A 27,410-nucleotide genomic window follows, 5' to 3' on the forward strand; every position below is an offset into this window, starting at 1 on the left:
TCAGGAGACCTTGCAAAGGTCAATGTGATCATCCCATTGTTGATGATGGAGAAGGAAAGCATTGAGGTGAACTTGCTCAATGTCATCTGCCAGAGCACTGCTACACCTAACAATTGACTTCAGGTTTTCTGTCTCTAGTTTTGCCTGACAAACCACCTAACACATCCATATACCCCTGGGAATTCTTTTAATTACTGTTTCACATCTTGTGTGTATTGTGTTTATCAGTGTTAGAACCTGGAAGAGCACTCCAGGCTTTTATGGTGTTTCCTTACAGACCTCACTACAAAACATTTTGTAATTTGCAGGCTCCACTGAAACCCTCTATTGCCACCCACGAAAAAAATAGTCAGAAATAAAGTTTGATTTTTTTTGAAGAATAAAATATTTCAGTAGGACAAAAAGGTGACACAGATCCAATCCCAACCCAAATCTGCAGATCTAGGTAAAATTACTAAATGTCTGTTTATCAGTTCTGATCATGCTGTGCTAATAACTGAAAGCAAATCTGATGTTGTCACTTTTGTTTCCCTCAATGCTGAGGAAAGCTGTCCTGGCTGGAATTCAGGCCATTGCGGGCTCGGGGCTCAGTGACTTTGGGGCTTTCCTGGAAGCAGAGTCTGGGCTGAGGCTGTCAGGGGAGCGGCATCCCCTCAGGGGCCGTGTTCTGGGGGGTCAGGAGCTGCATCCAAACCCCCCGCGATGGTCAGCAGCCTGGCACTATCTGTCCTCAGAGGTATGAGCACTGAAGCTCAGATCAGTAATGTTATTATTTCACACCCTCACAGAATCATAGAATCAGCAAGGTGAGGAGAGACCTTTAAGATCATGAAGTCCAACCTCATTAACCACTGTAACCTCTATAAACCACTGAACCGCATTACCACATTTAAACACCTCCAAGGCTGGCGGCTCTGCCACCTTCCTGGGCAATCTGTTCCAATGCCTGACCACCCTAACAGTATTACTACCCGAATTTCTCGTCCCAGCTTGAAACTAGATACGCTGAGGCAGCCAAGGAGCAGCTCAGGCACTGTGAGATGACTCCCCAGTGCGCTGGGGGATGCCGGGCGGGGTCGCACCGGCCCCTGGCACACACCCCGCGGAGCTGCAGGGGCACAGCGAGGGTGTCGGTACCGGCGGGCCCCGGTCCAGAGGCACAGGGAAGGTGTCGGTACCGGCAGCGCCGGCGGGAGGAGCCGGGCCCGGCCCCCGGAGGGGCGGCGCTGCTGGGCCCGGCCGCCCTCCGGAAGCGGCGCGGGGGACGGGCGGTGCGGCGGCCGTGGGTGAGTGAGGGCGGCGCGGGAGGGAGTGAGGGACCGGGGGTCGCCGTGCCTGCAGGGCGGGCTGCGCCACAGCCCGGGGCCGCCTCGGCTGCCAGCAGCCTCCGGGAGCTGCCGGGCCCCTGGTTTGGGGGCTGCGTGTGCCGTTCCCGGCCACCGCCACAGCCCCGGCCCTCCCCGCCGAGGAAGGTGCTGCTCCTGAGCGCCATTTGCTTAAGGTTTTTAGCCTAAATTTATCCAGCAGCACCTCTGGGGATATTTTCAGGTGTCAGTTCGCACCTGTTTTTCTTGGTTATGCGATGGCATTTCGTTCCTGCGTAGGTGGTGGCTGGTTGGTATTTGCGTCACATACAGGAGTAATTGTAAGTGTACTAGAGTACAAGAGTAATGAAGTAATTTTTAAATTAAGCTTTAATATGTAGTTAAAGTAATTTTAAATTAAGTTTTAATATGTAGTTACCCTTTTAGTTCAGGAAATAGTCACAGTTAGACAGTGAGAACTACTAATGTCTTTTGGTGGTTCCTCCCTGAAGAAAACCGAAGAACTGGACAAGCTAAAAATACAGCTTTTATCTAAGGAACAAGCCCTGCAAAAGGCTCTGAGTCTGCAGATCCGTTGCTGATCGTGCTCTTAAGAAACTGGGGCAAAGACTGTTCTACTCCATTCTTGTAAATGTTTCTAAAACATGATGTGGTGAAAGGTTATGTTTACTGGCGTTTGTTTCTCATGGGAGCAGTACTGCGGACCTAATCTAGTAAAATGCCAGCACGAAATCAAGCAGCTGAAAATAAAAGTAGCCCGTTAAACTTGGGAGTGTCATTCACCTTACATGTTATTTTCCGTGTTTCTTAAGTGCTGTACTTTTGCATTGCTGCCTCTTGCAGGGAAGACTGGCTCTTCACCTTGGTAGGGTTACAAAGCCTGGGTTACTTACAAATGCTCTTCATAGGGAACAATCTGGAAGTCATCAAATTATTGATCCATCTGTTCCACTTCATCTGTAGTTATTGGTATTGCTGCTGTGGAGCATGTGGTACACAAGGGAAGTGCAAAAATGAACCAGTTAATGCTTTTAAAATGCAGCCAGAAGACACTTTTCTTTGAGGGAAAAAAAAATAGATTACTTTTAAGAACAAATCAAGCATCTCTTATTTTTGATGATTTTAAAGTTTGCTATTAAAAACCACATTTCACTAGTGCAAGAAAATGCATCCAATTTTGTGGTATTTTATGGTCATTTGAGGACTGTAGTGCTTAGTTTATTTGGACATACTCAAAAGAGACAGTAAAATAGTTCTGTACTCTGCTGAACACAAGTTATTGTTGTAATACATAGAACTAGCAGATTCCAGTGAATACTGTTTTTTAGCTGTGTTTTAGACTGCACCTAAACAATAGTTTTGGATGAGTTGAGAAGCAGTTGGGACCACTGTGATAACTGATAGATCACAGATTTATGATGCTTCATTTGTGAATACAAAATACATAACAAGTGGTTTCCTTTTTCAAAGGCTGCTACTGGGAATTCTTAGGGTAAAATAGTTTTCTGCCAAATTGTGAACTGATTGCTTCTAATCAACCAAATGATGGTAGAACCCTATGAAAAGACCATACACAATCTATCATGCTTGGGTCTCCTGAAAGTCCCTACCTTATGTTGGCTTGTATCCACTCAGGCTTTTAACAGATCCTTCAAATGAGCAAAACAACACACTGTGCTGTCTAACAGAGTACTGTAGCACAGAACAAGAATGTTAGTTACTTTAATGTCATTTCCAAATTAGCGGTGCCATTTGGAGCAGAACGCTTAATTACAGGATGTTTTTGGTTCTTGACAAGCTGGTTTGTGTGTATTAGGCATAAGTTGGACAGCAAACTAGAAACATGACAGAAATAGGAGATTGTTGCTATCATGTCATCCTTGGTAACTGTTGTCTTATTGAGTAGGAATAAGCAAACTAGAAGTTATGAAAGCTCATTATCCAGAGAGCAGTCTTCGCTGTCTCCAGCCAGAGTTTCTCCCCCCTTCCTGCAGACCTTGTCATGTTGCATAGTGTGTATATTCTGTCTTGTATTCTCCTCAAAAAGAAAATCAGAAAGCAAGTGTTGTACCACAACTTAGCCTTTTCTATTTGAACTCTTTAAACTATGGCACCTCCTTCATTTCTAAGGATGGTTCTGAAGACACATTTTCTGCAGAAATGGAGCTTGAAAATCAGCTTTTGATCTAGCTTTGGACTTGCTGTAGGATCAAGTTGCAAGTGGAAGTCAGTGCTGGCCTAATCTTTTTCACCTTCTCCTCTCCTTGGTGTGTGGGGCCTCAGCTGAGTTGAGCACATGTGCTTTGCAGCTCCAGCTCTGTGCAATGTGCTCATCTCATCCCTGTGGTTACAGCAGCAGCTTTTATGTATGAGCTCCAGAGAGTGGCACCTGCATAAAGAATTCTTGATTGAATGTTTATGTACTTACAGTATCTGTGACAGTCTCTCTTCAGTGGTTTTTTTTCTCTTAGTGTTTTGTTAATTATCTTAAATTTCAGAATATCCAAATTTGAGTCTGACTTCCTGTATGCTTCTATGTAAGAATTTAAGGGTAATATCCACAACAGGTGTTCCAAGTGCAATGTCAGCTTTAATCAAAGAAGTTACCAAAATACATTGCTTGCCTCCTTTGCCAGTTAAGTGTTGCTGCTACTTTAAGGGGTAGCTCTGTTTTATCTGCCTTAAACACTTCTGTCTTTTTAAAAAAAAAAAAAAAAAAAAGTTGGTCTGTATATATAGGACCTATAAACATTTATGCTTGTCTCAAGGCTGGCAGGTGGAGCCTGAGATAAAAAATAAAAAATGCTGGTTTGATATTTTGGATTAATAAAAACATAAATGTAACTTAAAGTATTGTAATAAGATCAAGCAATTTTGATGGGGGGACAAAAACATTCTGTCAAAGCAGTAGTACCTAATCATAATGACTGGGGATTCTAGAAAGGTACTGAAGTGTTCAAAATATTTGTCCTTCTAGATAATTGTGATGAGTATTGCAAACTTATTTTGCAGCTGTTTTCTGACCTGCAGTTTTTGTTTAATCTTTATGCTGGCCAGTAACTTTGCATGAACAGCTGGACCTACTTGATTATTTGAAGAGAACTCAATAAATCAGCCAACAGAGCCTGAAACATGTTTATTAAAATATGGGTCTTATGAGTGATTAATTGCAAACAGTTTTCTATCAAGTAATCCATTTAATTATCTGGCAAGGCACCTAGCAGCCATATCTCCATAGTCAGCAAGAGTACTCAGTGACAGTTGTCATTAAAATTGTATTTTATATCCCTGCTTTCACCAAGTGAGCTTCTTTGCAATTTGCAAAAAAAAAAAAAAGTTTTTAGGCTTCCCTGCCATACTCACCGTAGTGCTGTAGATGGGAACCTCTAAACCCATAGATTTGAAGGTGATCTCTGCTGAGCTGTGAGTGTTGTTTTTGAAGTAGTCTTTGTGTAGAAGATCCAAGCCTTCCAGTACTGGCATTTCAAGTCCAGTATGATTGCAGTCTACTGAAAATTCAGCAATAGAAGTCTTGAGAATGGGAATATCACCTTCTCAAAAGTGGTTACATTTTCTCTATAAAGCTGGCTATGGTCTTTTTAAAGACCTGGCTAGTCAATCAGTTATCCAAAATTCAAGACTGGATCTTAATTTTGTGATGAATTTCTAAGGCAGTTATTTTGGGATTGACTTGACAGAGGCAAAGAAAGCCAGCAGTGTGTTATTGTGCAACCTATTTAACACAGAATAGTTGGGATAGCTCTGCTATTGCTGCTCTTAGCTCATAGATTATGAGTCACCTTGGGAGGGAAATTCCTTTTGTCAGCGAACAGAATTTAAAATACTTTGAGGTGTATTTATATATATACAGACACACACACGCTCCTGTGCACTAATTTTCTTGTCAAGCATGTCAGGAGTGTTGCGCCTCTTTTTGAGTTATTTCATGTCCTGCAGCAGAAGAGTCTCTTTGCAGGATATTGGGCTGCAAGACTGAACTTGTGCTCTGACAACAACAGCAGGCTGGCTGTGGTGCTGAACTGTGACTAAACAGGAGCCAGCAGCTATGGGCAAGATGTTAATTTGAGAAAAAAATCTGTATAAATGCTGCACTGGCAGCTCTGTTTTTGGTAATGTGAATGTAGTCAAGATGATCCATTTCCTGATACCTCTTATGACAAATTATGTAGCAATTAAAGGGCAAGAGAGACATTTGCCACATATCTTGAAAGTACAGTTAAAAATCCTGGGTTTTGTACAGAAGTTTTTTCAGTTATTGAGTTTCTCAGATGACCTTAGAATTGTGGTGTTGAATTCTGCCTCCCTCTCCCCTTGACTTACCTTGAAAGTCCTTGCATGGCAAAAGCTCTCAGTAACAGTAAAAATGGTTGTGTGGCATTCTGATAATTGTTTGAGCAGCCTCAAAAAGTAAAGATCAGACTGCAGTTTTATTACCAGAAAAATGTTAATTGGACAACACAAAATATTTGAAAGCTGTTTTGTTGGTTTGAAATGGAAAGCACATTTGTCATTCCATCTGCATGGCCAATATTTTAAATATAGCACAAGTGCTGGAAACTCCTCATCAAAATGTAAACTTTGGACACAAAATGTTTCAGTGTGTTTCTGTTTGTTCCTGACCTTTTACCCAATGCTAAACAATAATAATTTCTCCTGGATACTGGTAGTAGCTTAGCCTAATTTATACTTTATTTGCAGGTCTTTAATGAGCCTTTTTCTGTCTTCTGCAACAGTTAGAGTGTTATTTTCTCCTTTATTCTAAAAGAAGCGTTTTGCCTTCCTTAAGAGAGGGAAAAAATAAAGGTGCTTTATTGGTAATGAGTAGAAAATTGCATAACAGTGGTTTTTTCATGTATTGCTAGCACTCTACACTTTGTCAGTATTTTCCTGATGCAGGTTTTTTCTCTAAAAATCTGAACTAGCCAGGCATAACTTTGAAAGAACTGCTATAAGAATTTGGTTAGTAAATCAGTCTTTAGAACGATTCTGTTTTGGAAGTTGTATTTTATTTATGTATTTGTATCATGAGCTATTAGTCAGTACATTGCAATCCTTAAACTCCAGCACAGCATCAAGTTTCTCTTTTTATAATTTGCAGTGTAATAGATAATCTTTATTGCCATTTTAGGTTATTACAGAATGACCTTGCATTGAGCCTTTGTGGAAGAAACAAGATTTAAACATCAGTTCTTCAATGTGCATCCTTCTATTCAAATTTGACCCACGGCCAGTTTCAAAAAATGCATACAGGTAAGATGGTTGTAGTTAAAACAGACCTGCTTCTGGAGTATTTTACACAGTTCCTTTTTGTAGCCAGTGTGTGTGGATTACAAGCTCAAATCAGTATTATGTGTTCAGTTGTGCTTTTGTTGTGTTTAACTTCATGGCTTTCCCCATTGGAGGAGTTACTGTAGCCTTTTTAGAACCCTTTGGTTTTAGACCATATCAGAAGTCTTGGCTTTCTGATCATGGACCTTTGCTGGTGATCTGTGCTGTGTAAGTCCTTTAAATATTGTACTCTAGTGTTTGGAAGTCCTGCCTTCTACTTTATTATTAAAACTAAAGGGAATCCTGTTTGTTGGGCATCACAGTTGTAGCTGTCCCCTGCTTTCAGTGTGGTCGATACATTTAAGGCTTCCAGTTTGCAACCGAGGAACTTAAAAGTGTCCTAGCCTTTCCCCTCCCCAAAATCTGCTTGCAGTTAAAACTGTAGGCAATAAATGAAGTCATGTGTATGAAATATTTAGATAAAAACTGAAGAAAAAATAAGCTTGCAAGCTTCTAGGTCAGTTTATAAGAATTTCTCTATGTCATGCAGTGAGTTTCCAAAGTATTAAACATCCTGTAATCATTTTCTCTCTCATTGTAGCCTATCCTTTTAAAATTTCATATGCAACATCAGTATCTTTGAGTACACTGAGTATGTAATAAAAAGTCAGCAAGCACTTCAGACCATGAACAGACTATGAAGGTTTATTGCTGTGTTTATATATACTGTATAGGTTCCATATTACCTTGTAGGGCACAAGTATTGGTATTCACCCAGAAACCATCAGTCAGTCTGCTCAGTAAATCGTTGTGCCTTTCACTGACTTGTTTGCTTGTCCTTTTGTATTAAGAAGCAGATGCCATTCTGTAGAAAGAGAGGAAACGAGAATGGAAACCTCAGTTGTCCAGAGTGCATTCCTTCCTGCATCTGGAGCCTGCCTAAAAAGGGATTTTGTTTATGATGTGACTGCTGCTGAATTAATATATCTGTTTATTTGGTCTGACTTGCTTTGTGTTAGTAGTTAGTGAAAGACAGATTCATCAATTTGATGCCTCTTGGGAAAATCCTTTGGGTGTAAACTGCAGTTGCTTGCCAAGTGAACTTTCTGCCATGATCAATATTTAAAAGCAGAACTTGGAGTAGTTTGATTACTATAAAAAATTGCATCAAGATTGAAATTATTAATTTATATCAGAAAACAACTTGCTGTCAGCGTCAGGACAGGACAACACTTTTGAGATGTTTGGCCCAAATTCAGGAGTATTTAATTCTATTTAACTTCCTCTATATCTTTTGTTAAGCAGTGCCTTGCTCTATACCTGAAATAAATCACTCTGAGCTACCTGTTAGGGTGATAAATGCCAGGCCGCAGTGTTCTCAGTGTCAGATTTTAACATCAGATACATAACTTTAGTCCTTTTTTTCCTTACCACCAGCCCTCTTAATTCCAAGCAGTGTTACAGCCATTGGACCAAGTGAGACATCTCTCTTCAAGTTCTTGCTAAGGGTGATTTTTCTTGACAGTTCAAGCATCACTGTGCTGCATCTCTGTTTATTTTATGGTGAGGTCTTGGAACAGTTTTCCCAGCCAAAAGGGGATTCCTGCACCTGCAGACATGAATTCCTTTGTCCATCATGAAAGAAGCAATTAAACTTTCCTTACTGTTCTGTGCTTTGCATCTCTGACAGAAAAAAAGCGTCAGTGATAGGCATTAAAAGTTGAAAAGACAAACAGCTTGTCATTGACTGAGTTCACTTGCTAGAAGAAAATGGCCAAGTTAAAACATGTTCTCTATAACACTTGAGAAAATTTTCCATCCAAGTAGACTCTGGCTTCTATACCAATATATTGGTCAATTTTCTTGAGCACCTAATTAAGCAAAGAGCTCACCCTTGTGACACACTAACAAATCCATCTGCCTGTGCATTTGCAGCTGGTTCTGTTTTCCCTCTTGGGGCTTGTTTGTGGTGAAGTTTAGTGCAGAGTAACAAGCACTTTACTGTAGTCCATTATTATTGTCAGAGGTAATATGCTGCCTTTACATCTTTCTGAATAGTACTGTGTACATCTTACAAATAAATTAATGTTTCAGGCTTCAAAGCTATAATCACAGGCTCTTTTCTGGAGCTGAATTGCATTGTAGGAAATCGCTTTAATGGAATGATTTCTCATGTTTTCATTTCTCTCAATATTAAAATAAATCTTAATATGTAAATCCTAATACAGTTGAATTATTTCAGCTATAAAAATAGCTGAATAGGCTTTTTGCAATTTATTAGAAGATGAGGGCCACTTAATATTGCTCCTTTTCACTATAATTATGTTTCAAAAATGACAAAATAAAGATATTTTTATTATTATGATTTTGTATACTAGCCTTGTGCTAAATTTAGGGGCCTGCATTAAACTTGAGATGGGGAATATTCAATCACACAAAAAAGACTTTGCTTATTTTTAGTATTTAGATACTATAAACAAATAGTAACTATGAAGTTTAATGTAATAGAAACTATGTAGTTTCATGTCAAGAATTATTGAATGCAAAGTATAATTGAAGCCTCAGGAGATGAAAAGTGCCGTTCAGGCAAACTATTTTTTAACAGTGGAGATACTAATTTAAACAAAAATCTGTGGAAGGAGGCTGCATTCTGTTAATGGAGCATGTTGAAGAAAGATGATAGAAATTTGGTAAACCAGCAGAAAGCCTGTAGCTCAAAGACTAGAATCGGCTAGAAGAAGAGAAATTATCTAAGTTTGAAAGGAACAATATTATATTTGCATTGGAAAGATAAAAATGTACATGCAGTTTGCTTTCCAACAGATGATATCTTTGTTGGGCAAAATACTAAGCACTTACGTTACAGAAAGGATGCCATTGAAGTGTCAGGTTTTTCTAGTTTCTCTATGGTTGATTATGATTCTTTTTCTGTAGTATTTCTAATGTGCAACTTGTACCTTGCAGTCCTCTTTTAAAACAGTTTATTAGGGAAGAGATGAATTTGCAGGAAAGTTCAGAAACCTGCAGAAAATGTAAGTAGATCTGAATGCCAAACAAAGTAATGAGATGTCATTGGAATTGATTCTCGTGTGTTGTGGCTAAAAATTAGAATTAAAATTGTATGGTCTCTCTTCAGTTTCCAGTGGCAAACTTGTCTTCTGCTGTGCAGCTGTAATTGGGATGCAGCTGCTGGGAGGAACTGACAGTGAAGAAGATAACTGAGGTTATGGAGAACTGGTTAAGAAAATCTGCAGGGTTTTGAAAGATAGCATTTCATTAAAATTAAATTAAGCAACAAAGCTGGAGAGAAGGGGGGAGCGTTCACTGTCTCGCAGTTGAAATAAAGGCAAGTCATGCTGTGGGTACTGATGAGCAGGACTTTGGGAGCTGCTCTGGAGCTGTGCAGGTCTGGCTGCAGTCACCTCCTGCCCTGAGCCTCCACACAGGGCTTTCCTGGGTCACCGTTGTCTTTTACCTTTACTTGGATCAGCCAGATCCATTACCTGCTCCTCAGGTGAGGATGTTCGACAACAAAAATACACTTAAAAAATAATTTCAAAATAATAAGAATAATTTTCTTTAATTAAGCTGTAACTTTGTGCTGAGGAATCTTAAGGTCGTTTATGTGATGTTAATTCAGTGTCTTCTATTGTAAGAATTCTTTTTTGAAAACACCAGTTGCCTCATTCACTCACCAAGATGGACTTGCTGAGTGTCTCACGACAGTGAGAGAAGGCTGCTGTCAGATGTCAGTGGAACTTTAACACTGAGTGATAAAGGTGAGGTGGAAGATAAAGGATGGTTTCATGCTTGAAATGAGTTAATGCTCTGGAAAAAATTGGATTCTGTTCCTGCCTGTACTGTGAAGTTCCAATTTGTAAGTAATAGTGTCTTTTTTCCTCTTGTGTCCTACAGGCTTATTCTAGCAGCTAATAGGGATGAATTTTACCACAGACCATCCAAATCAGCCGAGTTTTGGGACAGCAGCAATGAGATCCTTAGTGGTATGTATGTCTTGCTGTTTTGAGTGGTTTATTATATAAGGGAATCATGGCATGTTTTTTTTTTTAATTATTAGAGTGGTGGTGTTGCCTTTCTAATAAGAAATTTTCTTCTTCCTTATACATCTAAGGAAAACATATTGTAAGTTTGAAACATTTTTTAATTTTAATGTATTTAATAACCTAACTCTTACTTATTCCATTAGGTCTGGATATGGAGGAGGGAAAAGAAGGAGGGACATGGCTGGGAATCAGTAAGAAAGGCAAGATGGCAGCCCTGACAAACTACATGCAGCCAAATATTGATAAAAACGCGAAAGGAAGAGGTATGGAAGAGTTGAAATAAAAAACAAAAAAGAAAGTGGACAAACAAGCCCTGATGTTCCAGTAAAATAGTGATGATTACAATATTAATTTTCTTAACACAGCTTTATGGACAAAAAGAATGTTTATGTGCTGTAAACAGAAATTTTTAACTGATGAGTTTGAGTACATATGTGAGGAACTTGACTTGGATAATGATTTCTTGATCAAGCAGGCATAAGGAAAACAAGATGTAGTGCCTAGAGCCTGAAGTCACATTCATACAAGCAAAGTAATTCTAATTAACAGGCAGAACAATTAGCCAAGCATTGAGCTAGTTTTAGATTACAGTAGACTTTTTAAAGTGTATATTCTTACTCAAACACCTTTGTCAAGGAATGCAACTTGGATTATGCTGGAGGTAGCCTAAAAGATTCTTCTTTCCCACTGATAAATCAGAGGAGGAGAAATAATAGGAAAAAACCCTCTTTCAAAGAGGATGCTCAAAACAGCACATTTGTGAGGTTTTTTAAAGTAAAAATAGATCTGTTTGTAACTGTCATATGGTACTGGATTGGGAATATATTACAGTGACAAAACATGTTATAGAGAAACAAATGAACCATGTCATTTGTATTTCATTTTAGGGTCATATATCAGGGAAGTGAAGCAAGACAAGAAAGAATTTGTAAGGTGGGGGGAGAGGAAAGGTGCATCCAGTCTAGAATAGTTAGTAAATGTGAATTCTTAAAATTTCACCAAGAGCTTTTGACTGAGATCTTCAGAATAAAAGTCATGCTCTTAATGTGAACTTGGTACAATGATGTAAGACTTTTAAAGGTTGGTTCATTATTTGGGTTGATTTTGTGGTTTGGGGTTTTCTTCCACTGTTGCAACCTGTTGGCAACACGAATCTTTATCTTTCTATTTATTTTACCAGGGCTGTCAGAATAGTGAGCACACACATACAAGTTGCTCTATGTACTTTTCTTTCTTAGGTGCTCTTGTAACAAACTTCTTGACTGCAGATCTGGACAGCTACTCTTACTTGAAGAAAGTTTCAGTAGAGGGACATCTTTACAATGGATTTAATTTATTAGCAGCTGACTTGAAGTAAGTCTATAAAACATCACAGTTCAAATATCAGAGGGAGAAAGATAATAACAGTGCTGTACACACAAGTCATAGAATCCAAAGTGCAGAGTGCAAAGCCTGTCACAAACTAAAGTTAGAGCTCATGTTTTTTGCTAATTGGCATGCAAGGCCCTAATTTTATTGTAGTCTTCCTTTCCTTTGTTATTGTTTATCTTTCAGACACTGGAGAGCTATCTTGAATTCTAACCATTGCTTCCCACAAAACTTCTTGCAACTCCCTGATAGGCTGTAGCCAGTCTTTACCCTGGAGGCTCTGGGGTTTGTATTTTGAGAAGACAAAACCTCAGCTCATAATTTCTCAGACACCTTTTTTTCTCTGAGAGTTGACATGCTGCAGCAGGATTAGAACAGTTGAAAGCTTTCAAGCCATTATTCCTGTCAGAGTGTCTGTGTCATTAATCTTTCCTCAAACATTAAAAATCAGCACAAGGCAAATAAACATTAACTTAAAGTTTCTGTAGTTGAGAAAGGATGTTGGATGCTTGATTATAATCAGTGTGGTTGGCACAATCCTTTCCACTGTTTGTGCATGTGTCTGTACACAAGTACATCTGCTGCTTTGCCTTTGCACTCTGCCTGATGGAGAAGAAGGGAAATCCAGGGCTAAGGCATCTCCAGGCCCTGTGTCAGTTCCCAGCTGGATGCACACTGCATGACTGGGAGCACATCTAAACTGCCAGGAGCACACTGCTGCTTTGGCACACTTGGTGCAGGAGCATTAATCTTATTAGACAACCTGATGGTGCAGGGCCTTCTCCCACTCAGCTTTTCTGCAAGCTTCTGGGAATGCACTTAAAGCAGAAGGCCAGAGTGTTTACTGTTTTCAGTGGAAATAATGTTTAGCACCCTCTTGCTAACTGGCCTTGTGTTTACATTTTTCACTTTCTATATTAGACCACCTTCAGCTGATGGCTCAGATTTGCCAGTCAGTTCTGTGAAGACACCATGAGTGTATTTCTGCTTGATGGGCCTGCTTAGAAATAAATATATAGGTTGTGTTTCCAGAAATTCAATCCAGAAGATGGCCAGGCAGTTGGAGAGTTTGATGCTTTTTGGTCTTTTTACTCTCTGCTTTATAAAGTTAATTGTCTCACTGGAGACTTCCGAACATTTTTCAGTTGCCTAAATTAGTTTTTACCATGGTCAGAGGATTTGACTTTTTGACCTTTCTGCTGTATGTTGCTGCCTGGCTGGATTGCATAAATTGGAAGGCTGTCTTTTAATGAAAAGGCAACAGAAGAAAATGATGTGTTCAAGCAAACATATTCAAGGTGTGACCTAGCAAGCAGTAAGTCTGAGTTTCTTCCTTGTAATGTAGGAAAAGAGAACAGTCATAATGGCTGCTAGTATGATGATATCAAAGTAGGTTTGATTGATTTTATTTAAGGTAATCATTCCTGTGTGGGGTTTGTTTGTTTATTCCTTCATGCTGGGCTGATAGAGAGTTGTATGCTCAATTGAATAGTCTTTCCATGGTGATACAGGTCATAATTCCTTGTTGAGTATCACTCTGAAAGCTGTGTGTGTTGATTAACTTCACTGCTTTGACATGTCCTTAGCCTTGGATACTCTGATGAAATGAAATTCTTGGCAAGCTAATGATGCAGAGCAATTTCAATAATATTTGTAAACTTGTCATTTTAGGAAATTAGAATTACTCCAAAGAGAAATGTGGTATATGAACGGGAGCTACTTCTCTGTGTAAATAGAAAATGGTATTGTAGTTGATGCTATTTTGTTGGGCTGTGTTACTGTTCAAAACAAAGATTGAGGACTATCCTTAATGTGTTCTTCCGTTGTGTAACAAATAGTGATTGGCTCTGTTAGAGTGTGTGAAATGGAGGGGAAACTCAGACTGAAAGTGTAAATGAAGCACTGGTGGAAAGGGGTGTACCTGAGCACATGATTCTGCTGAATGTAAGTAGCATATTTAGAGAGATTTACAATCTTTGAATCTTCAGGTACACATTTCAGAAAAAGAAATTTTATTTTCTCTTGTATGATTATGATGACAGTATGCTAGATGACAGGTGCAGTAATACAAGAAGGGGAGCTGGAAACAGCTATACAGGTTGTAAAATCTCATTGTTTATTTCCACAGCTTAGTGTGACTCTTATTTTTAACATGCATGGATTTTGACACTTTCAGTGTAATAATCTGTTTACTCTGTGGCATCTCTTTATATCAATTTAAACACTATTGATTTGCTGTTTTAAGAAAATTACTTAGTACTTTTATTTTTCTGATTTTTCAGTTTATCATCTTGGGTGTACCTGCTGAGTATGACAGTCATGAATATTTATTCAGTTATGCTAAACATGCTTTTATGTTGAATTATAGCATGTGGCAAACAGTGTCTGTTTGGAATCTTGTGCAGCTGCAAAATTGGCTTCCAGGAAGGCAGTGTTGCCACTCCTCTTGTTTTGGCTCTCTGTAGGTCTGATTAGGAAGGAACAAGGTTATCAGAGGCTGGACTGTTCTGTAAAGTAAATACTGCTCAATATTCAAAGGGGTTTTCCTTCTTTCTCCATTTGGGATAATACCTGAAGGCAGCGAGCTGTTTTTGTTGATGATCAGGACATCATTTCTGTCCTGAGGAAAACCTGTGTTCAATAAATCTGCTGCTACCCCTACTTAGGCTTTCACGGGTACCTCAAACTGGTGTCAGGGCTTTTGTGGCAGCATCTCACTTGTGTTGCTTACAGCCAAGTGTGTGATACAGACTGCCCTGCAGGACAAATTGGCAGCTTCTTGTCACCCACCCAGCAAGTGTAGTCTCTGACAGGCTGTCAGTTAGAACCCGTATAGTTCATGTGCAGTAAGATCCCTGTGTAACAGGAGTGAATCACTTTCTCCATGATGAATAGACAAATTGTGCCTTACAAACAAGTCAGCTGGAGGGGATTGCAGAAAATTGCCTTTTGGGTGAGCTTGTCTGTTCTCCCCTGTCACAGGCAGTTTTCAGTCCCTGCAGGGAAAGTGTACTAAACTATACCATCACCTGCAGGCTCTCATTCAGCATGGTTTCCATTACCTGGCTGGGTGGGAAGGATTTGATTCCTCTCCAGAGACTGGATTTAGGTGCCTTTTCAAAGTGAGATTGGGTCAGAGTGCTGTTATGAAAACAACATGGATGGCCAAGTCCCTGGGATTACTCTATGAGCTCGTTTCCTCTTCATCCCATGCACTGTCCTAACTCAGTATCACCTTTTGCAGTGTATACCTGCCTTGCTTCTTGTGGCTCCCTCATGAAAATGAGGTATTTCTGCATAACTCCTTAGTCACTTCCAGTGGGTAGATGGACAGTCCAATGTCAAAAGAAAGAAAAATGCTTCTGAAAAACTTCTTTATCTCTTTCCTCCGGTGTTAGCTTCTGCCCCACCCAAAATATTAGGACAGTGCCAAAGAAATGTTTAGACACTGACAACAAAATCAGAGTCAGACTTTGTATGCTGTGAGTATCTGGCAGAATTCTTTGACCGTTTTATTTGGCGGTAGGTGGTAAATGTTTGGGCTTTATAGTTGGTGGTTTGGTGTTTGCTTGTTTATTTTTAGCTTCAGAACAGAAAGAGTTATCTGATTAGATCATGAACATTGAAGAAAAGAAAATGAATCTGTGAACCATACTACTTATTGGAAACTACTGTACAGCATTTCAGTGTTGCTGCCAGTTTCATCTTTTGTCCTTGCACAAAAAATACATGCACAGATTATTCATAAAACAATCCAATGTCCTTGTCTGTAGCAGAGTAGAGCTCAGTGCCCAGGGGAGTGATCACTTGCTGATAACCACACTCTGTTGCAGCTTTACTGCCTCACTGTTTTTTTTCCTTTTTCTTTCATTCTGAGGTTTTGTTGGTCATGACTTGGAGCCACCTTGAAGTTGAAGCAGGGCAGGAGTGCAGAAGGACATTGCTTGTGTTTCATCAGCATTAAGTGATTGTGGCAAACTCTGTATGGCTTTCATGTTCCTGTGAAGCTTCTATTACTGCTGAGATTTGTGCTGCCTAGAATATTTCCTAGAGTATTTATTATTGCTTACATTTTTTTGACAGAATGATGTATCTAAGAGCATAATTTTAGTTTCTTTCTGCTGTCAGCTATGGCTGGGATTTAAAAATATGTGTATTGGGTCCTATTGTCATCACTTTAATTATGCCTTTATTACTTCTGCAGTGAAATTGGTATCTATGCTTGTAAGCCTGGGAGGGAAGAGAATCTTGAGTACAGGCCAGTGTTTTGAGGCATTTGCTGCGATCAAGCTTACAGTGATTTTTTTTTCATCTTGGCTTCTGCTTTGATGTTCAGTACTGAGTACCTGTAAACAGTAGGAAGGGAATAGGCAGAGCCAAATGATAAAAGAAAGAGCAGCTGACTGGCACAGTGAACTAAATTTTGAAAGTATCCCCATTTCAGAAGTCTCTTGGGAGGCTTTAGTCTTCCTTTGACAGAAGGCAGCAGCAGTGCTGCAGTGGAGGTAAGTGAAAGCACTCATCTGGGAGAGTGTGCATGCTACAAAATACAGATGTCCTGGATTAGTGACCCTGCAGTTTGTATGTATTCCCCATCTTCTTGATAAACTCCAGGGGATCTTGTTACTGAATTTGTCAGTGACACAAATCTTGGAAGAGATGCTAGAGGATTATGTTCTTTCATGTAAAAAGCTGTGCTAAAGGAAGTCAGCAGTGCCAGCTTACTCACCTTGCAGTCTCATCTGTGACAGGCCTTGTCTTACAGCTCTGTTCCAGAGCTTCCCTGGGCCATTTGTCCACCTTTCCATCTAACACTGTCTTGTGAGACTTCAGGTTATAACAATTGCTCTGATCTTTTCACAGACCTTCTGCAGAGCAGGTATTTGAAAAGAGAGTAGTTAATGCACCAATACAATAGTTTGTGTGATTTCTGATGTCTTAACTAAAGAAACCTAAGGTGGCCTGTTGTCTGTGGAGGCTTCAGGTGGTCAGTAAGTCTTGACATCAGCATAAATAAATTTGAACAAGGGTCTTAAGGATGATAAGGAAAATAAATGTCTTTTAAGCTACTAGAGGAAAGTTCAGAAATATTACACATTTCTTTCAACAGTCAATAAATTGCGAATTGAGTAACTGATGTTATGTCTTATATAATACTTAACAATAAAAAGTGTACCCAGTATGCTTGCTGTGATTGCTGTCTTCTGCCTCTGCTGAAAAACTTGATCATTCTGTGTGGTACCAGAAAGCCCTTACGGATTTGGGAGGAGGAAGAGTAGTGCACAGAGAAAGGCATTTCTATTTTTGCTTTATATGGGCTTTTTTTTTATTCCTCTTCTTGACTCCTCTGACTTCTATAATTAATAAGTTAATATTTCCTTCTTCATTTGGCTGTCTTGCAAAGGACACTGTAGAATGTCTTTCATGATGGCTTTTCAAGAAGAATATAAACAGCTAAATCAAGACTGTTTTGCTTGTTATTAAGGTTTGAGTAGCGGATGCTAAGTTATGCAGAGCAATTTAAGTTCCAGTACATCATTAATGAGATTGCATTCTATATACTCTGATTTGCATCAGCACAGAGATACTCCTTTTTATCTTAGGAAAGAATGGGGAGTTGGAAATCATTTCTCTTCTGTATTATGCTTTATGCTACTTAATCCAAATTCAGTCTTAACTGCATTTGTTTGGTTTAGTTTTTTGTTTGGTTTCTTTTTTTCCAATTTGGAAACTCTATCTGCTGTCTGAGGACCTGGAACTTGGGAGACAAATTAAAAACTGAACTATGGTCAGAATGTGCTTGTTGGTAACTGTGAGCATGTAAATCACTAGGGGGAAATACAGAATTAGATCTCATTGCTGTATTCTGCCAAATTAAAAAAAAAATCAAATCCCACCAACTGTAAGTGATCTGTGGAATCACTATTTCATGTCAGCTAAGTGAGGGATGTTGAGAGTGAGCCATCTAATGGCAGTCCATTTCCCACAGGACACACAAGGCTTATTGATGATTTACTTTCTCTTTTTTTCTCTTATCAGTTAGTTTGGTGTTTGTGTTGTCAGTATCAGTGTGACTGTGTAGGCCCTGCTGTTTGGATATGCTGATACCATCTCTGTCAAATGAGAGTTGTTTGCAATGTTGGAAACTGTCTCTGAACCTTGTGCAAGACCCTCCCTGCACTCTGTGCACAAGAGAGAGTGAGTGCTGCAGCCAGTGCCTACAATTAGAGAGAGATTCAGTGACTGCAGTGATCTGAAGACAGCCAAGAAATGCACAAAGGACCCAGCTCTGCCCTGCAGCATTGCTGGAAGTGGGCCTGAAGTGCACTTCTGCCATCTAAAGTGGCCCGCAGCAATCAGTGGCTTAGAATGCAAGAGGGATTCAAAAGAAGTGATGGGGGAAAGGGTACTTGTTGTGATGGACACTTCCTTTGTTTTCACATGCCCCCTTCTCCCAAGCAACTAAATCTCCAGTTAATCAGAACCAGGTTTTTGTCATTAACCCTGGCTACTTCCATGCAGAAGTTATGAGGTTTTATTGAATTTTACTGCAGCTATGTTTAAAAATGATAATGCTACTTCTTGATAATGGTGCAGTGTTTTGAGAGGAGGAAAGTAATAAAACACATCAATGTCTGGTATCATAGGAGCAACAGTGGGAGAAGCATCTTAATGTGCTCAAAGATTGCATGAAATTAAAGCATAATCAAATATAGAAGCTGATGGCTTTTCAAGGAGAAATTTGTATTTATATTTTTCAGTACCACCAAAGGAGATGTAATTTGCTACTATGGAAACAGAGGAGAACCAGAACCTGTTTTCCTAAATGCTGGTAGGTTTTCTTCAGAAAGGTCTGAATATTATTTTTTCTTATGTAGCTGTGTATTGTTCTAGTAATTTAGCTGCTTAAGCATTGTCTTCCCTGACTTTCCCTTTGCATTCTTTAAAAGAAAATATTACTAAATGTCCTTGAATTCATACACATTTTTGTTAATAACTTGCAGTAAAGAATCAATAGTTCATTAAAAGTTTCTATCCATGTCAGTGTATGTACCCACCTGCAGTGCAATTAGTGGAATGCTGCTTAGGTAACTGGCAGAAGGACAGAAATCTGTCTTGAAAATGGAATTTTCAAAGGGTCTGACCCTAACTCCCGTTACCCAGCAGTCTGAAGGTCACAGTATGACTGTGCTCCCCCGGGGACAGAGCTGGCTTTAAAAAAATGCAATCTGTCTTATCAGGTGAATAGATTTTAAAAGATTTAAAATCTGGTTCTTTGCTAGCTAGCTACAGAGAACAGTGCTCCAGAAATATTAATCAAAAAGGCAGTTTAAATGGAACCAGGACACATGGAAGGCTCTGAGCAGTGCAACTGGTTGGTAACAGTTGATGGCAGAGCCTTACTTTGCCTGCTTAGGTTAATGGTCAAAATGTGGCTGCCAGTAGGCAAATTGTTATTGTAGCAATTACAGCATAAATTCTTGGAAACAACTGTTAGATACAGCTACAAACATAAAACAGATTTTAATACAGACATTTTTTTAAAGTTTAAAATCTGGCCATGTAGTAATGAGAAACTCAGTCACAAATTCGAGGTATCTGCAGACTGTACCAGAAATAGTTCTGATCTTTGCTTAGACATCAGACTCCTGTGTACGTGGCTGCCTTTGAGAGGAGAGGATGTTTGGTAATCTCTCTTGTCTGGCTTGTGGTGAGAGGATTCCTCTAAAGAGAAGGGTCCTTCATGTCATGCAGTGCTGCTCTGAAGTGTTTTTCAAGAGTAAAATCAGAGGCAAAGATAACTTATGCTTATTATCTCTACACTGGACAAGACTAGATTGCAGAAATTATAAAATTCTCTTGTTCCTTCATGGTTTAGCAAACCAGAAATTTAAACTAACTGCTGTAGATATGAATTAGAGCACAACTAAGACCAAGTACTGAGCATTAGCATGCGGGGAGTGTTTAAGCACAGCTCAGCATAAGATGGGAGCCTGCTGTATTCTCCTGTTCAGTAATGGGGCTTGTGGGTTTATGACACACCTGAAGGTAAAGGTTAGCTGGGGAGTCACTTGGACTTCGTTAAAATTTTTTAAAATATGTAATGACAACTGAAATCACCAGAATGCACTTTCCAATTAAATTGGGATTTTTTTTGTGTGTGTATTTGTGTAGGAATATATGGATTGAGTAATTCTTTGTTGGATACACCATGGAAGAAACTTCAGTATGGGAAGCAGCTTTTCACAGAAGTGGTCAAGAGAAGTCAAGACCTTACCAAAGAAGATTTGGTGAAGGAGCTTCTTACAGTGATGAATAATCAAGAGCCGTAAGAACATGATAGCTGGAATTTACTCAAATACAATATGACCCATTTAAAAACCTGCATATAAAAACTGTTTTGAAGGGAAAAAGCACTTTACCTTCATATTAATTGAAAGTAGTGTTCTCACAGAGCCTGGCTTTCAACAGTATTGATTTTTAAGCCAGAGACACAATTAAGGCTACTGCTGTTTTAGACCTCATCATCTGTGCACTGGTTTCTCTGGGCCCTTTTTTTTTAAAGATTGCACTTCTTAATAAGGGCAATGAGTGCACGAGTAGGGATGTGCAAGCTGCTTGCTGTCAGCTTTTTGAAGGCTCACATAGGTTTGGTTACTGCATTAAAGAAAGCACTTATTTACATAGATCATAAAATGCTTTGAATGGGAAGGGACCTTAAAGATCTCCTGGTGCCAACATCTGTCATGGACAGGGACACTGTCCACTAGCACAGGTTGCTCAGAGACCCATCCAACCTGGCCTTGAACACCTCCAGGGATGGGGCACCCTCAGCTTCTCTGGGTAACCTGTGCCAGGGCCTCAGCACCCTCAGAGGTGGTGAGCAGGTTTGTGTTAGTAGGTTTTACTGTTCTGTATTGCTGCTCAGAGTGTAGACAGAAGGTGGAAAAGCAACACTTCAAAGTACACCCAGCTGCCTTCCTCAAAAGTACAGTTGTTCAAGGCTAAGTGGGGGAAGGAGAAAAGGAAGTATGTGTACAATTCAGTCAAGAAAGTTGCAGTCAAGGAATTTTCAGTCAGGGTAGCACCCAAGAGATGAGTTTGAGATCTGAGGAAGGTTCCTGCACTCACATTTGATGGCACAGTGAACCTGAGCCCATCAGCTGGATGTTCAGAAGGACAGGAAGTTGATAGGACTACATTCTGCAGACATGGAGTAGGGTACAGAAGGTGCTGTGGTCCAAATTCATATCATTGCTCACCATCTGGTAACTTTCATGTTTACCTTGACTTTTATATGTTTGGGAAGTGATTAGAGTTGAAGCAAAGCTGTTTCTAGTATATAGATTCAATTTCCCAGATTTTACAGCAAATTTTAATGCTGGCATTCATGAATGTGGCATTTTTCAGTGGTTCAAATTAAAGTTTTGTATAAGAACTCAGACATCTGAGCAATGAGTAGTAATTGGGGAGTCTGCTAAGCTGTCTTAATAGCTTTTTTTCATCTGCTATCACATCAAGAGATTTTTTTAAAATTGTTAGACTTCATACCTTTCACTAGTAAAAAGACAAAGGTATGAAATACAATATAGTCAAATGATCTTCCCTTAATGTTCAGTAATTCCATTTGATCTCATCTGAAACCATCTGACTATAAAAGGGAAATATTTACTTACAAAAAGCAATATTTAAAACTAAGCCTGTAATCTTTCTAAATCACACTTCAAGATGAAATGATCTTTTCATAATAAATATGAACATGTGGATATGCACTAGCTTTGAACTTCCTTAAAATATCCTGTTTCATATTACTTTATGATCTCTTTGTGAGTGTATATTACAGGAATGTAGTGGGTACAGAGGTTGGTTTAATCGCAGAATTCCATTCTTTCCTGATGGGTTTTTATCCTTTACCCCCTCTGTTCTGCTTTAGCCCTGCCTTTGACTGTGTTCTCAGGGATGTCCTGGAACTCCTTCCAGATCAAGAGGTGTTCAATATTGGAGATTTTTTTTTTTTTTTTAAACTACGTTCCTACTTTTTTTCAGTCAATTACCAGACCCTGCAATTGAAGACCAAGGGAAGGATTACATCCGTCCCATCCTGAACAAGTACGCGGCTTTGTGTGTTCGCTGCCCGGGTTACGGAACGAGGTAAAACCTCCTAGCCAGAAAGGGATGTGTACTGCATCTCAAATCAAATTGGGCTATTGAAATTAATTAAATTCTATAGTGACTGCTTTAATTTAAAAAAAATTATTAATCTGTTGTAATTCAGTCATTTATTTCCTTGGTCAGTGTCTGGGATTTGCTGCTGAAGAGCATTTGAAGCTCACACTGTGGTTCATCTTTGATGGGGAGCACAGCACAGCTTTACCTTGTCCCAGACAAGACAATACAGTTCTCCTGCTTCCCCAGTGTAATAGCAGATCTGAGCACATCTAACTTTGATCTTACCAGAGATTTGCAGAAGACATTTCTCCTCCACGAGCAGGAATCATGTCACCTGCATTACTAAATCAGAGTTTTCCTTAGAAATTGCACCATAAAATGGATCTGCCATTTTCATACATTAAGAACCTATTGCCCTTGTTCAGAACAACCTGTATTTCCACTTCTCCCCTAACTGATGATGCTGTTTTTACTGAGATATTCTTACCCTCTGCTCTGACTATTCCACCAAAGCTGCAAGAAGAATAGAATAATGCAATGCAAATCTTCATTTAATCTTCAATGGGACAAAATTGCTGGTGAACCCTGTTGCTGATGGTAGGGAATTGCTGCTCTAAAAGTCTGCCAATAATTTTGCCAGATTGGTCTGTGGCATGGTCAGCCATAATATTTCCTCTGTAGAGATGGGAGTTGATAAGCAGAGTGCTCACTGCTCTAGGCATTTTAAGTTGGTATTCTGGGAGAGATACTCAGTATTATAGTGATTTCTTTAAATTTATTAAAAGAACATTTTAAATACAGGATAATGAAGACTTAACATGATAGCAAAGCACCTTCCTCCCCTTGCTTCACAGATTGGAGTCCAGCCATTTCAAAGGAAACAGGGATAGCTTGGTAGAAATACTGACCTTCTACTGGTGAATTAACACACATTCCAAGTGTCCCTACTGCTATAATTGTATGCTCACACTTACCTTTCCCTTAGCAACAGGGCTTAGTGAATAGAGGTTGTTAACTGGGCCTCACTTTCTTATGAGTAAATTAAGTTCTTTTTCATATGACTGGACAACTGCAAAGTGACTTGGGAAAGGCCACCGGATCAGGATGGTGCAAAATTCCTGTCAGTCATCCCTTTGTGGAGGGGTACTGCAGTGTCCATGGAGAAATGACACCTTAGCCAAGGCAAAGTGGAATAGATGCACAACTGGCACCTGCTTCTCATGAAAACAAATTTCCTCTTTGGATTGTTCCTAGAGAGACACCTTGTTCCTGATCACATATCAATGTCCTGTGATAATAATTAACATAACAATTGATTTGAAAGAAAGGAATGAAGTGAGTACTATTGATATCAGTAATCCTTATGGGTACATGTAGGGTGTGAAGAACAACTTAGTTTTATGCTACTTCTCTCTGAATGGAGCACTTTGCACTAAGTTTCAGCTTTTCCCATACTCTGCAATGAGCAGATTGGTGTGTCAGCTGCTGCAAGTGCAGCAGGGAATCAAAGCAGTGGCGTGACAAGAACAGACAAACTGCCCATTTGAACTTGTCAGGATGATCTCTGCCCTGCTCGTGTGTTGAGCATGTGCTCAGGAAAGAAAAAAAAAAAGGGTTAAAACATGTGGGAGTGAGGGATGGCAGCCTGGAGGTTCCTGTGGGGGAGCCCAGGTGTAACCTTGTGCCCTTGGCTCCGCAGGACGAACACGGTGGTGCTCATCGATTCCCAGGGATGCGTCACCTTCACCGAGCGCAACATGATCAACGCCGACGTCAACCAGTGGCAAACAAGCACCTATGAATTCAAGCTGCACAGTTAACAACTTTCCACATGAGTGGTTTGTAATAACAGCAATGAGACAACAAGCCATTAAGCTCTAGTAAATGTTTTGTGCCAGCCTCCACAAACTAAAAATAGCAAGGAAAGCAAAAGTTTAAATAAAATGGTATCATACCCTATCAAGCTCATAAATGCTTTGGATGAAACCAGATGGAGATGCTTTTTTTTTACATGAAGTAGCAACTTATAATCAGAAATATTTTATTTAATACCACCCTACTTTCAGGGCAAGGCCATCTTTGTCCAAGACAAAGTCATTGTTTTTTTTGTAGGTGTGGATTTTTTTAAAGATGTTATAAGTAGACTTAAACTTGTTTTTAGTTCTAATGGTGGGGCAATATTTGCTGCTTTTATTGTTCTATATGAAGGTTTTACCAAACTTTGCTTTACCTTCAACATATGCTGTTAAGATTGTACAGCTGATGCCAATGTGCACTAAATGAATGTATGTTATCCTGGTAGAATTAAGTGCTTTAGTCTCATTTAAGCTTTTCAGTGCCATGGTGCAATGTTCTGCCTGGGGAGGGCAGAGAAGGGGGGATTCTTTACATTTGTTTTTCTATAGATAGTATAGCAATAGATCTTATTTCTAAAACTTGATCTGAGAGTCAAGGTAGGGAATTTAGTTCAGTCTCAGTTCACTTTTACTGAAAGAACCATGGGGGCAGACTTGCATATCTTTGACCTGAATAAAACTATTTGTGCTGTGACATCCTGTTTCCTGATAGTCTAATTAGCAGCACTGGTTTTGTCATTTTCTTCTCCATCAAGCAGGTAAGGAATAGGTACCTGTTTGCAGACAGAAGCTCAAGATGAGGTTTTCATGTATTGGCTGTTTTGTACATATAAAATTTTAGATTAATTTATTTGTTGATAGCATGTGTTACAGCCTAGAGTGGATTCCATCTCATGGATTATTAATAGAAATAGCTATATGTTGTAAGGTGACACTGTTGCAGTCTTATGTTGCTGAAAAAGTTGAATATTAAGAGGTACTTCCTATGTTCTAACACCTGTGAATTAAAAAGCTATTTAAATGCATGCTTTTTTCAATTATTCAGTGCCAGTGTAGGTAATGGAAGATTCTAGCTAATAACAGGATATTTGAAAACCCTAAGCTATTTTTGTTTCTATTGATGTTCTGTTTTGACTTTTTTTGAATACTGAATATTAGGTTAGTAATGGATCACCACTATTTTTTTTCCTTTAGGTATGCTGACTGTATTTTCACAAGCCTCTGATTTTAATTAATTATTGCAAAGTAGTCAGATTTTTGATACTCTTTGGAAGATGTGCAGCTGTGTTTCTGTACTCAAGCTGGTGTATTTTGGCATTCTCACGTGTGTGTGTAATGGAGGCAGCAGTAAATGAGACTTTCCATTGAGGTGAAGCACAGTGAAAGGCCATTCCCAGATTTGTATTTGTCAGGAAATGCTAAAGCAGCATTTAGTCAAATCTCTTCTTTAGATTTGCATATTTAAATAGCTTCTAGATACCAGGACTGCTTACCTGACTAGTGGTAGGTTGTGGATTCAGTTCTGTATAAATGACTTTTTGACCACCTTGACTGCAAGACAATCAGCAATCATGTTGGGTTGTACATGGCTTAGAACTCAAAGCCTTCCAGACTGTCCTTCTGAGCTGCAGCAAATGCTCAGCCCTTTATAATTTTTTGGTGACTTCTTAAACCCTATATTTGTATGGATAAAAATGTTAACTGTTATTTTTAGATGCAGAGAAGTAGCTAAAGCTGTCTTAAATTTGAGTTTGACACATGCATTCCTAGAAGCAAAGCCCTGCCTCACTAGCTTGCTCTGAGAGTTTGCATAGCAAACTTTTTTATATCTACTTACAAATAGTGGATATTTAAACATGAACATTCTCTTTGAAGACATCATAAAGGCAAGCAGAATGCATGCAGTATCATGCTAAAAGCATTTGTAAACTTCAGTATTTATAGCAGTCCTGTAATAATGAAAATTTATTCTTAGTTTTTACATATAGGCAAAGAATGGTGAGTCAGATCTTAGATGTAAATATGGATTATAATAATGTATTTTGATATGCTTGAATCAAAATTCTGAATCTGGGATTTGCCTTTTCTGACAAAATAAACAGGAAAGAGCCCAAACCTAGGATATTGTTTTTTATCAGATCAGAACAGCTAATAAAGTGAGGTTTTTTAATTTCTTTGGAAGCTTATGTGAGAGTTTTGTTATTGGCTTCAGTGGAAACAGGATCAGGACTGCTGTGCAGATATCAGCAAGTGGTGCTTGACCATAGAAGTGATGAGGTATTTGTGATGTGCATGATCTACTCTGTGTAAATTGGAGTTGCAATGAATCCCCTGGAAAAAGGATACTGTACTTACAGTTAACAAAGAAAGTGTTTTATTTTTATAAATGTATTTTTAATAATAAAAGGGAATTTTAAATACCAGTTTTAAAGGATATAAAGGAAAAAGGTGTATATAGGAAACTACTGCATGGCATTTTACTAAGTTTGCTTATACATACCATCTCTTTAAAGTCATATATTTGAAAGAGATTTTTGTTTCCTAATTTTTTTTTGAATGGTAGTGGAAGAAATTTTAGAATGTGTAAAACCTCAGCTATGGTTTTTTGCTTAAAATTGTGTCATAATTGTTGTTTACATGTGTGTTCAAAACTAGAATCAGAATAAAGTCAAGCTGGTGACCAGTCTTTGTTGGCATTAGTAGATTGTGCATTTTTGCACATATGTTTTTGTTCATTTGCCTGTAATTTGGTGTGATACAATGAAGTAAAATCTTCATTGCCATATTAACAATGAAGGAGCTGTAATTTAAGTTTTATTTCTGGTACTTAATTCCATTTTAAGAGTGCTATATTTTTTTCTGGGGTTTTTATGTTGTTATAGGTATTTCCTAATTCTGTGCTATTGTATAGTTGTCTTATACAGGTAAGAAATCTGAAAATATTTGAAAGATAGGAAAGAGCAATTCTTCCTTAGGGAAAAGTGGAGCCTCACAAAATTCTACTGGAGGATGGGAATCCATGTTCACTGTGGAAAAGTGGATCCTTGGCAGACCTGAGACTCTCCTGTTACACTGAGTAGAGCCTGCATTAATGTTCTGCTGCACTGGCCCCTGCAGTGGAGGGGAATTGTCCCATCTCCCTTGCAGTAGCTTAATAAAACACATCTGAGCAGAGGAGGGGGAGCTGGGCCTTTGGAGGTCCTCACTGTGTCAAAGCTTGATTGATATTTCTTGTTACTAATGAAGTACACCAAACTAAATAATTAAGATAAAAACTGAGAACACTGTTTTTGTAATATTGTAAGGAAATCAGTAATTTTGGAATTAATCTATGAAAT

At 39.0% G+C, this 27,410-nt stretch overlaps 1 protein-coding gene across 3 annotated transcripts; it reads left to right on the top strand.

Annotated features, from left to right (window-relative positions):
• The first annotated feature begins 1,152 nt into the window (after positions 1–1,152).
• On the top strand, positions 1,153–26,758 carry TANGO2 (transport and golgi organization 2 homolog). Of its 3 annotated transcripts, none has more exons than XM_064392970.1 (9): positions 1,153–1,286; positions 6,475–6,596; positions 10,530–10,618; positions 10,822–10,941; positions 11,917–12,031; positions 18,808–18,878; positions 20,222–20,375; positions 22,094–22,198; positions 23,916–26,758. In XM_064392970.1, exons 2-9 carry the CDS (start codon positions 6,541–6,543, stop codon positions 24,034–24,036), a joined length of 831 nt encoding a protein of 276 aa, XP_064249040.1. In that variant the 5' UTR covers positions 1,153–1,286; positions 6,475–6,540; the 3' UTR covers positions 24,037–26,758. The 3 variants fall into 3 exon arrangements, with proteins under 3 accessions (XP_064249040.1, XP_064249041.1, XP_064249039.1); XM_064392971.1 differs by lacking the exon at positions 1,153–1,286 and adding an exon at positions 1,450–1,645; XM_064392969.1 differs by lacking the exons at positions 1,153–1,286; positions 6,475–6,596 and having other exon boundaries at positions 10,423–10,618.
• Positions 26,759–27,410: the final 652 nt, after the last annotated feature.

Source organism: Passer domesticus, chromosome 17 (assembly GCF_036417665.1).
Source record: "Passer domesticus isolate bPasDom1 chromosome 17, bPasDom1.hap1, whole genome shotgun sequence".
Taxonomy (NCBI): Eukaryota; Metazoa; Chordata; class Aves; order Passeriformes; family Passeridae; genus Passer; species Passer domesticus.

Coding starts and splice junctions, on each gene's coding strand:
- TANGO2 (XM_064392969.1), top strand. CDS start 10,438: ATGCTCTGGAAAAAATTGGATTCTGTTCCTGCCTGTACTGTGAAGTTC. Junction 12,032..18,807: donor TTATTAGCAGCTGACTTGAA/GTAAGTCTATAA, acceptor TATATTTTTCAG/TACCACCAAAGGAGATGTAA. Junction 18,879..20,221: donor ACCTGTTTTCCTAAATGCTG/GTAGGTTTTCTT, acceptor GTATTTGTGTAG/GAATATATGGATTGAGTAAT.